At 21.7% G+C, this 11,328-nt stretch overlaps 1 protein-coding gene across 2 annotated transcripts in view; it reads right to left on the minus strand.

The window, feature by feature from the left end:
* Positions 1–4,161: 4,161 nt before the first annotated feature.
* Positions 4,162–11,328, minus strand: part of LOC117168050 (phosphatidylinositol 4-phosphate 3-kinase C2 domain-containing subunit beta) — a 168,211-nt gene continuing 161,044 nt past the window's right edge. For both annotated transcript variants that reach the window (XM_033353395.1, XM_033353394.1), the window contains exons 24-25: positions 4,513–4,763; positions 4,162–4,412 (exon numbers count right to left, since the gene is read on the minus strand). In XM_033353395.1, the coding sequence (XP_033209286.1) occupies positions 4,239–4,412; positions 4,513–4,763 (425 nt within the window). In that variant the 3' untranslated portion in view covers positions 4,162–4,238. The remainder of the gene's footprint in view (positions 4,413–4,512; positions 4,764–11,328) is intronic.

Below are 11,328 nucleotides of genomic sequence, written 5' to 3' on the forward strand. Positions count from 1 at the left end.
TCAAATAAAATATTAATTTTTAACTAAAAAAAATATTTCCAACAAAGAAGTGCAACTTTTAACCAAAGAAATGAATTTTAAACAAAAAAATTACTTTTTAATGAAGTTGCATGAACCAAAAAAAAAATGAATTTTTAACGAAAAATTAAATATTTGACATTCCAAAAAAAAAAATTTGTAATGCTAAATAAAAAACAGCCGAGTTTAAACAAATCAAAAAAAAAATTTTAATAAAATAATCGAATTTGAAGCTCAATAATAAATTTTCAACAAAGACAAAACACAAACTTTCAATAAAATAGTTAAATTTTCATCGAAAGTAATGAATTTGCAAGCAAAAAAATTTATTTTTAACAAAAAATGAAATAGTTCAATTTTCAGTTGAAAACAAATAATTTTGAACCACAAAATCGAGATTTCACAAAAGAACTTTAATTTACAACAAAAACTAATTAATTAAACAAAATAATTTAATTTTTAATCAAAATCAGAAATTGTCAAATAAAATATTAATTTTTATCTAAAAAAAAAATATTTTTTACAAAGTAGTGAAATTTTTAACCAAGGAAATGAATTTTTAATTAAAAATATTACTTTTAAATAAAATACTATAAATTTGAAACAAAAAAGATGAATTTTCAACGAAAAATTAAATAGTTGATATTCCAACAACATACTTTTTAATATTAAATAAAACATAGTTTAATTTAAAAAAAAGATAAATAAATTACTCGAATTTGAAGTTAAATATTAATTTTCAACAAAGAAAAAAACACAAATTCTCAATAAAATAGTTAAATTTTCATTGAAAGAAATGAAATAGTAACTAAAAAAAATTAATTTTTCACAAAAAATGAAATAGTTCAATTTTCAGTTTAAAAAATAATAATTTTGTACCACAAAATGGAGATTTGAACAAAATAACTTAAATTTACAAAAAAACTAATGAATTTTAGAATAAAATTTTTTTTTAATACTTCAGTTTGGATGGAAAGCAATAATTTCAATATCCAGGTTAAAAAAATTATTTTAAAACAAAAACAGGAGATTTGAACAAAATATTTAAATTTTTAACCAAAAAAATGAATTTTTAATAAAAAATATTACTTTTTAATAAAGTAGTATAAATTTGAACCAAAAACGATTAATTAAAAAAAAATTAAATAGTTGATACTCCAACAAAATTGTTAATATTAGATAAAAAGCAGTTCAATTATAAAAAAAATAAATAAAATACTCGAATTTGAAGCTGAAGATTTAATTTTCAACTAAGAAAAAAACACAAACTTTCAATAAAATAGTTCAATTTTTCTTGAAAGAAGCGAATTCGCAAATACAAAACTTAATTTGTAACAAAAAATAAAATAGTTCAGTTTTCAGTTAAAAAAATAATTTTGAACCGAAACAAGGTTATTTAAAATCAATTCCTTCCTCCACAATTTTTTTATTTTGTTAAAAATTCATTTCTTTTTGTTAAAAATCTATTTTATCAACTGAAAATTAAATTATCTCATATTTGATTTAACATTTATCTTTTTCAGTGAAAAATTCAGATATTTGATTGCGAATTTAAGTTTATTTTTACTCTTCTAATTTTATTTTGTTTTGTAAAAAATTCAAGTACTGGATTAAAATTTCCTTTTTTTGCTGAAGATTCATTGATTTACTAAAAATTAAATTCTTTGCTTAGTAATTTAATTACTATGTTGCAAAATCGTTTCTTTTTGTTAAAAATGTTTTTTGTTTTTAAACAACAAACTTAGTATTTAATGTTTCATTTAACATTTATCTTTTTAAGTTGAAAATTCACTTATTTGGTTGAAAATTAAACTATTTTCTTAAAAATTTATCTATTTCTATTTTTTAAATATTTTTTTAGTAAAACATTTAACTCTTGGGTTAAAAGTTCATTTTTTGGATGAAGATTCATTATTTCAGCTAGAAATTAATTCTTCGCTTAACAATTTTATTATTTTTTTAGAAAATTCTTTTTTTTTTTGTGAAAAAAGTCCATTCTTTCGACTGAAAATTTATTGATTCAATGTTTGGTTTAACATTGATTTTTTTCAGTGGGAAATTCATCTATTTTGCTAAAAATTTGCCTTATTTTGTAAAAAATTTAACTGTTGGATTAAAAATTTATTTTTTTTAAGATTCATTATTTTAGTTAGAAATTCATTTTTTTTTAAAGTAAAATTTAATGATTCCATGTTGGGTTTCAAATGTATCTTTTTCAATTAAAAATTCAGCTATTTCATTGAAAATTTAAGTATTTTGATAAAAAATCTATTTATTCCGTTGAAAGATTGTCTTTTTTCGTAAAAAAAATCAACTACTGGGTTAAAAAATCATTTTTTTGCTTAAAGATGCATTATTTTAGTTAAAATTAAATTCTCTGTTTAAAAATTTAACCATTTTGTTCAAAAATCGTTTCTTTTTGATGAAAATAAATTTTTCAACTGTTTTCATTGAAAATTTAAGTATTTTATGTTTGGTTTAAGATTTATAAGTTGAAAATTCAGCTATTTTGTTTAAAATTGAACTATTTTGTTAAAAATTTGTCCTTTTTTTAGTAACAAATTTAACTTTTGGGTTATAAATTCCTTTTTTGTTATAGCAGATTAATTATTTTAGTTTAAAATTAATTCTTCGCTTCACATTTTTTCAATTTTGTTTAAAATTCGTTGTTTTTTTGGTTAAAAATCATATCTCTCGACTGAAAATTTAATTGTTGCATGTTTGCTTTAACATTTATCGTTTTTTTTTTCAGTGGAAAATTTAGCTATTTTATTAAAAATTTAAATATATTGTTGAAAATGTCTCTATTTCGTTAAAAAAGCGTTGTTTTTTTGTTAAAAAAAAATGAAAAATCAGTTATTTGGTTGAATATTTAATTATGTTGTTTAAAATTAATCTATTTTGTTTAAAATTTGTTTTGTTTACTGTAAAATATTCAATTATTTGGTTTAAAACTATTTTCTTTTTGTTAATTAATTATTTTAGTTAAAAATTAATTTATTTGCTTAAAAATTAAACTATTTTGTAGAAAATTATTTTCTTTTTTTGTTTAAAATGACATTTTTAAACTAAAAATTAATTTATTTTTGGGAAAATTTAAGTATTAGGTCATTTCTTTTAAAAAGTTCGAAATTTGGTTTAAAATTCATGTTTTTTCTTAAAAATTAATATTTTTGGTTAAAAATTTAACGATTGGGTTAAAATTTCTTTTAAAAATCAAACTGATTTATTATTGCAAGAATTAAAAACGATTGCGGAGCCACCAATGTTTAAGAGATTGAAAATGTTTTTGGAAAAGATAGTCCAACATTTGATTGAATATACTAACTCTGCTAAAAATACAGGCCCCAAGTTGAGAAATTTTCCATGTTTTTGAAAAAAATAGTATAAAATTGTACACAATATACTGATCGAACTAAAAACATGGAAAATTTAAATTATTTATTATTTATCTTATATTTATATTTTATTTATATTACATTTGATTTATTATTTATAAATGTAGGAAATTATATTTTTGAAAATGTTTATAAAACATTGTACGAAATATACTACCTTGATCATAGACATCGACTCAAAATTGAGAATCTTCCGATGTTTTTTTTTTAATAGTGCAATATCTTTCACTGTATTATAAAAAAAAAAATCGCGCAACCGACGCACTTTCAGAAATTGAAAATGTTTTTCAAAAAGATAGTACATTTGATTGAATATACTAACTTTACTCAAAAAAATTGACCCGAATTTGAAAATTTTTTCATGTTTTTGAAAAAGGTAGTAGAAAATTGTACAAAATATAGTGCTCATACTAAAAACATAAGACTTAAATTTAGGCAATAATGTTTTTGGAAAAGATAGTACAAGTTGTATGAAATATACTACCCTAAAGAAAAATATAGATCCAAATTATTATATGTAGCCTATCTAAAAAAAAAAAAATATTAAACCTGAAATGAATTTTGGCGCCCAAAACTCTAATAAAAAAAAAAGTATTAATGAAGGTATCGATATTTTGAAAAGTGGGTTTAGTACACACGGTGTATAACAAGGAATAAAAATATAGTCGCAAAAATCCTAAAGCCGAGGAAAATTGGCATTTGTCTATAAAAAATACTGCGATGATAAAGAATAACGATAGAAAAATTTGAGATTTGATTTGAAATTGAAAAAAAAACTAAGAAATAATAACAGCTGATTGAAAATTTGTAAAATATAGGATTTCATCGAATGCCTCCTAGAGGGTACCATTCAATCGTTTCCTTGGTTAAATCAAGTCGGCAAAGCGGCAGGCGAATTCCTCCTAGAAATTCGTTTTCTTGGAGAGTGTCGTGGTTCCAGATGGTCGCTTCCAGAGTTCTTTCTTTTATCACGTGCAAAGGCATTCTGTACTCCAACTGTTTTTTTTTTTTTTTTTTTTAAATTTAAAATAAATAAATTAGCGAAAGTGGGAGAAATTAAAAAATAAATAAATAAAGATCGAGACATGATACTGACCGTTTCCATAAAAGTGGGATGGCAATTTTTTTTTATGACTTTTGTTTTCCGTTTGGTTGCCTTGGTGGGATCGGGCTTGAGGTAAACCTTGACGTAGGTATTGGGCTCGGGAGCATTGGGAACTTTTGACAAACCTCTCACGTGATGGACCATCACGCAGAGAGTTCCTCGCGTATAATGAAAAGACAATTTTATCTGTCCACTTTCGACATTGTCGCGGACTTTTTTCTCAGCCCACCAACAATTTCCAACTGTTGGAAAATTCAAAAAAGATTTTATCGTTTGGGATTTTCTGTTGTGTAGGATTTTAAGAGGCGACGGAGCCCTATGGGGTACTCCTTAGAAACCGAATGATTAAATTCATCGGATCGTTTTCATTTTTCCAAAAATCTAGATGGAATTTTTGTGAAATAATTGCTGTCTTTGTGAAATCTTTTTAATTTATCCAAAATCTTTATAAAATATTTGAAACGGTTGAAAAAAAGCTTTGGGAATTCATTGAAATCTATGTAAAAATTGAGAATATTTGATAATATTTGTGAAATTGTTTATACCTTTGCGAAATATTTAAAATCTTTGGGACATATTTCTGAAATCTTTGAAATGTTTTTGAAACATTTGTGAAATTATTGAAATTTTTGGAAAATATTTATGACTTTTTTTCAATCTTTTAATTTCTCCGAAATCTTTGTGAAATATTTGAAAGATTTTTGAAATAATAGGAACTGTTTGTAAAAATTATTGAAATCCTTGTGAAATCCTTCTGAAATTTTTGCAAAATATTCGAAATCTTTGTGAAATATTAAAAATATTTTTGAAATAATAGGTAATATTGGTAAAAATGATTGAAATCTTTGTGAAATCTTAAAGACATATTCAAAATCGTTGCGAAATCATTGAAATCTATCATAAATTTGTATAAAATATTTTAAATCTATCCGAAATCTTTGTGAGATATTTTAAGACTTTGTGAAATCCTTTTAAAAATTTTCTCAAAACTTTAGAAATCTGAGAACTATTAAGAATACTTTGTAACTATTTCATAATATTTGTAAGATTATTGAAATCTTTGGGAAATCCTTCTGAAATTTTTTCAAAATATTTGAAATCGTTTTGAAATAATTAAAATATTAATGAAATATTAAAAATATTTTTAAAATAATAGGTAGTAGTTGTAAAAATGATTGCAATCTTTAAGAAATATTCAAAATCGTTGTGAAATCATTGAAATCTATCATAAATTTTTATAAAATATTTGAAATCTATCCGAAATCTTTGTCAGATATTTTAAGACTTTGTGAAATTCTTTAAAAAATTTTCTCAAAACTTTAGAAATCTGCGAACTATTAAGAATGCTTTGTAACTATTTCATAATATTTGTGAAATTATTGAAATCTTTGGGAAATCCTTCGGAAATTTTTGCAAAATATTCTAAATCGTTGTGAAATCATTAAAATCTTTGTGAAGGAATAAAAATATTTTTGAAATAATAGGTAATATTTGTAAAAATGATTGAAATCTTTGTGAAATCTTTAAGACATATTCAAAATCGTTGTGAAATCATTGAAATCTATCACGAATTTTAATAAAATAATTGAAATCTGTCCGAAATCTTTGTGAGATATTCTAAGACTTTGTGAAATCTTTTGAAAATTTTCACAAAACTTTAGAAATCTGCGAAATATTAAGAATAGTTTGTAAATATTTCATAATATTTGTGAAATTATTGAAATCTTTGGGAAATCCTTCTGAAATTTTTGCAAAATATTCGAAATCATTGTGAAATCATTAAAATCTTTGTGAAATATTAAAAATATTTTAAAAATAATAGGTAATATTGGTAAAAATGATTGAAATTTTTGTGAAATCTTTAAGAAATATTCAAAATCGTTACGAAATCCTTAAAATCTATCACAAATTTTTATAAAATATTTGAAATCTATCTGATATCTTTGTAAGATATTTGAAGACTTTGTGAAATCGTTGATAAATCATTTAAGTGTTTGTGAAATCTTTTTAAAAATTTTTCTCAAAACTTTAGAAATCTGCGAAATATTAAGAAAAGTTTGTAAATATTTCATAACATTTGTGAAATTATTGAAATCTTTGGGAAATCCTTCTGAAATTTTTGCAAAATATTCGAAATTGTTGTGAAATATTTAAATCTTTGTGAAAAAATTAAAATATTTTTGAAATAATAGGTAATATTTGTAAAAATGATTGAAATCTTTGTGAAATCATTAAGACATATTCAAATTCGTTGCGAAATCATTGAAATTTATCACAAATTTCTATCAAATATTTTAAATCTATCCGAAATCTTTGTGAGATATTTTAAGACTTTGTGAAATCCTTTTAAAAATTTTCTCAAAACTTTAGAAATCTGCGAACTATTAAGAATACTTTGTAAATATTTCATAATATTTGTGAAATTATTGAAATCTTTGGGAAATTTTTGCAAAATATTCGAAATCATTGTGAAATCATTAAAATCTTTGTGAAATATTAAAAATATTTTAAAAATAATATGTAATATTGGTAAAAATGATTGAAATTTTTGTGAAATCCTTAAGAAATATTCAAAATCGTTACGAAATCCTTAAAATCTATCACAAATTTTTATAAAATATTTGAAATCTATCTGATATCTTTGTAAGATATTTGAAGACTTTGTGAAATCCTTGAAATCGTTGATAAATCATTTAAGTGTTTGTGAAATCTTTTTTAAAATTTTCTCTAAACTTTAGAACTCTGCGAACTATTAAGAAAACTTTGTAAATATTTCATAATACTTGTGAAATTATTGAAATCTTTGGGAAATCCTTCTGAAATTTTTGCAAAATATTCGAAATCGTTGTGAAATCATTAAAATCTTTGTGAAAAAATTAAAATATTTTTGAAATAATAGGTAATATTTGTAAAAATGATTGAAATCTTTGTGAAATCATTAAGAAATATTCAAATTCGTTGCGAAATCATTGAAATTTATCACAAATTTCTATAAAATATTCTAAATCTATCCGAAATCTTTGTGAGATATTTTAAGACTTTGTGAAATCCTTTTAAAAATTTTCTCAAAACTTTAGAAATCTGCGAACTATTAAGAAAAGTTTGTAAATATTTCATAACATTTGTGAAATTATTGAAATCTTTGGGAAATCCTTCTGAAATTTTTGCAAAATATTCGAAATTGTTGTGAAATCATTCAAATCTTTGTGAAAAAATTTTAATATTTTGGAAATAATAGGTAATATTTGTAAAAATGATTGTAATCTTTAAGACATATTGAAAATCGTTGCGAAATCCTTGAAATTTATCACAAATTTTTATAAAATATTTGAAATCTATCCGAAATCTTTGTGAGATATTTTAAGACTTTGTGAAATCCTTTAAAAAATTTTCTCAAAACTTTAGAAATCTGCGAAATATTAAGAAAAGTTTGTAAATATTTCATAATACTTGTGAAATTATTGAAATCTTTGGGAAATCCTTCTGAAATTTTTGCAAAATATTCGAAATCGTTGTGAAATCATTAAAATCTTTGTGAAATATTAAAAATATTTTTGAAAAAATAGGTAATATTGGTAAAAATGATTAAAATTTTTGTGAAATCTTTAAGAAATATTCAAAATCGTTACGAAATCCTTAAAATCTATCACAAATTTTTATAAAATATTTGAAATCTATCTGATATCTTTGTAAGACATTTGAAGACTTTGTGAAATCCTTGAAATCGTTGATAAATCATTTAAGTGTTTGTGAAATCTTTTTTAAAATTTTCTCAAAACTTAAGAAATGTGCGAAATATTAAGAATATTTTGTATATATTTGATAATATTTGTAAGAATTATTGAAATATTTATGAAATCCTTCTGAAATTTGTGCAAAATATTCGAAATCTTTGAAATATTTTTGAAACCTTTGTGAATTTATTGAAAACTTTTCGAAACCTTTTAAGTGTTTTTGAAATCTTTTGAAACAATCCAAAATCTTAAATCTTAAAGTATTTGATAATATTTCTGAAATTCTTTAAATCGTTGCGAAATATTTGAAATCTTTGGGAAATATTTGTAATATTTTTGAAACATTTGTAAAATTATTGAAATCTTTGGAAAACATTTACGCCTTTTTTGAAATCTTTTAAATCTATCAAAAACCTTTGTGAAAACTTAACGTAATATTTTTTAAATAATGTACAAATTTTGTAAAAACTATTGAGATCTTTGTGAAATCCTTCTGAAATTTTTGCAAAATATTCGATATCGTTGCGAAATCTTTTAAATATTTTGGAAACGTTTGTGAAATTATTGAAATATTTGGAAAACATTTATGCCTTTTTTGAAATCTTTTTAATCTATCCAAAATCTTTGTAAAATATTGGAAATCTTTGGGGAATATTTGAAATATTTTTGAAATAATACGTAATATTTGTAAATATGATTGAAATCATTGAAATCTTTTCAATCTTTTGGAAATTTTTACGAAATATTTGAAATCCATCCGAAATCTTTTTGAGATATTTTAAGACTTTGTGAAATCCTTGAAATCTTTGAGAAATCATTTAAGTGTTTGTGAAATCTTTGTAAAATTTGTCTCAAAACTTTAAAAATCTGCGATTTTTAAAAATATTTTTTAAATATTTAATAATAGTTGTGAAATTATTGAAAACTTGGCGAAATCTTTGAAATATTTTTGAAACATTTCATAATATTTGTGAATTTTTTTTAATCTTTGCAGAAAAATTTGCAATCTTTGAAATATTTTTGAAACATGAAATATTTTTTAAATAATAAGTAATATTTGTAAATATTATTGAAATCTTTGTGAAATATTTCTGATATTTTTGAAACATTTGTGAAATTATTGAAATCTTTGGAAAATATTTGTGCCTCTTTTAAAATCTTTCAAATCTATTCGAAATCTTTGTGAAATCTTTGCGAAATATTTGAAATATTTAAAAAAAATAATAATACTTTGTAACAATAATTCAAATCTTTGCGAAGTCTTTTTGAAATCTTTACGAAATATTCAAAATCTTTGAATTCTTTCGAAAACTTTTATGAAATATTTGAAAATCTATCCGAAGTCTGTCGATTATTGAAATATTTTGTTAATATGGGAAAATATTTGTGGAATATGCGAATTATTCTTGAAATATTTGATAATATTTGTGAATTTTTTTATATCATTGCGAAATATTTGCAAAATCTTTAAAGTATTTTTGAAATAATTGTGAAATTAGTGAAATCTATCTAAAATCTTTGTTGAAATCTTTGCGAAATATTAAGAATATTTTTAAATATTTGATAATATTTGTAAAAATTATTGAAATCTTTGTGAAATCTTTTCGAAATATTCAAAATCGTTGCGAAATCATTGAAATCTTTTCATTTTTTTGGAAATTTTTACGAAATATTTTTAATCTAACCGAAATCTTTGTGAGATATTTTAAGACATTGTGAATTCCTTGAAATCTTTGAGAAAACATTTAAGTGTTTCTGAAATCTTTGTAAATTTTTTTTCATAACTATAAAAATCTTCGAAATATTAAAAATATTTTCTAAATCTTTAATAATATTTGTAAAAATTATTGAAATCTTTATGAAATATTTACGAAATATTCAAAATCGTTGTGAAATCATTAAAATATTTGAAATATTTTTGAAACATTTGTGAAATTATTGAAATCTTTGGAAAACATTTATGCCTCTTTTGAAATCTTTGAAATCATTTGGATCTATCCGAAATCTTTGTGAAATCATTGAAATCTTTGAAATCTATCGGAAATTTTTATGAAATATTTGAAATCTATCCGAAATCTTTGTGTAATATTTCAAGACTTTGTAAAATCCTTGAAATCTTTGAGAAATCCTTCAAAGTGTTTGTGGAATCTTTGTAAAATTTTGCTTAAAACTTTAGAAATCTTCGAAATCTTAAGAATATTTTTTAAAAATTTCATAATATTTGTGAAATGATTGAAATTTTGTAAATAAATGAAATCATTGTGAAATTTTTTTATTCTATCCGAAATCTTTACAAAATATTTGAAATATTGGGAAAATCATTGAAATCTTTATAAAATATTTTTTATATTTTTTATATTGTTGAAATCTTTAGGAATATATTGAATTGCTTATGAAATCTTTTTCATATATCCGAATTTTTTGCGAAAAATTTGAAATTTTTTGGAAAATAATTGAAATCTCTGTTAAATATTTGGAAATCTTGAAAATACTTTTAAAGTATTAGGTATATTTTTGAAATTTTTGAAATCTTTCCTAAATAATTTAAGTCTTTATAACATTTTTTTAACCTTTGCAAAATAATTCTAATCTTTGTGAAATCTTTCAGAAATATTCGGTAATATTTGTAAAATTATTGAAATTTTTGTGAAAACTTTGATGTTTTTGTAAAATCTTTTCAATGTATGCCAAATCTTTGCAAAATATTTGAATACTTTTAAATCTTTGGGGAATCATTAAAATCTTTGTGAAGAAATTTTTGAAATATTTGGTAATATTTGCGAAATTATTGAAATCGTTAAGAAACCATTGATGTCCTTGAAAAGTCTTTTAAATAAATCCAAACTCTGCGAAAGATTTGAAATCTTTGATATCTTTGGGAAATCTGTCAAAAATCTTAGCGAAATATTTCAAATATTTCTTAAATATTTGGTAATATTTGTGAAATTAGTGAAACCTTTGAGAAATAATTAGTCATTGTAAAATATTTTAATCTATCCGACATTGTTACGAGATATTTGAAATATGTGAAACCTTTGAGAAATCCTTGAAGTGTTTGTGAAATCTTTATAAA

Source organism: Belonocnema kinseyi, chromosome 2, assembly GCF_010883055.1.
Source record: "Belonocnema kinseyi isolate 2016_QV_RU_SX_M_011 chromosome 2, B_treatae_v1, whole genome shotgun sequence".
Lineage (NCBI taxonomy): Eukaryota > Metazoa > Arthropoda > Insecta > Hymenoptera > Cynipidae > Belonocnema > Belonocnema kinseyi.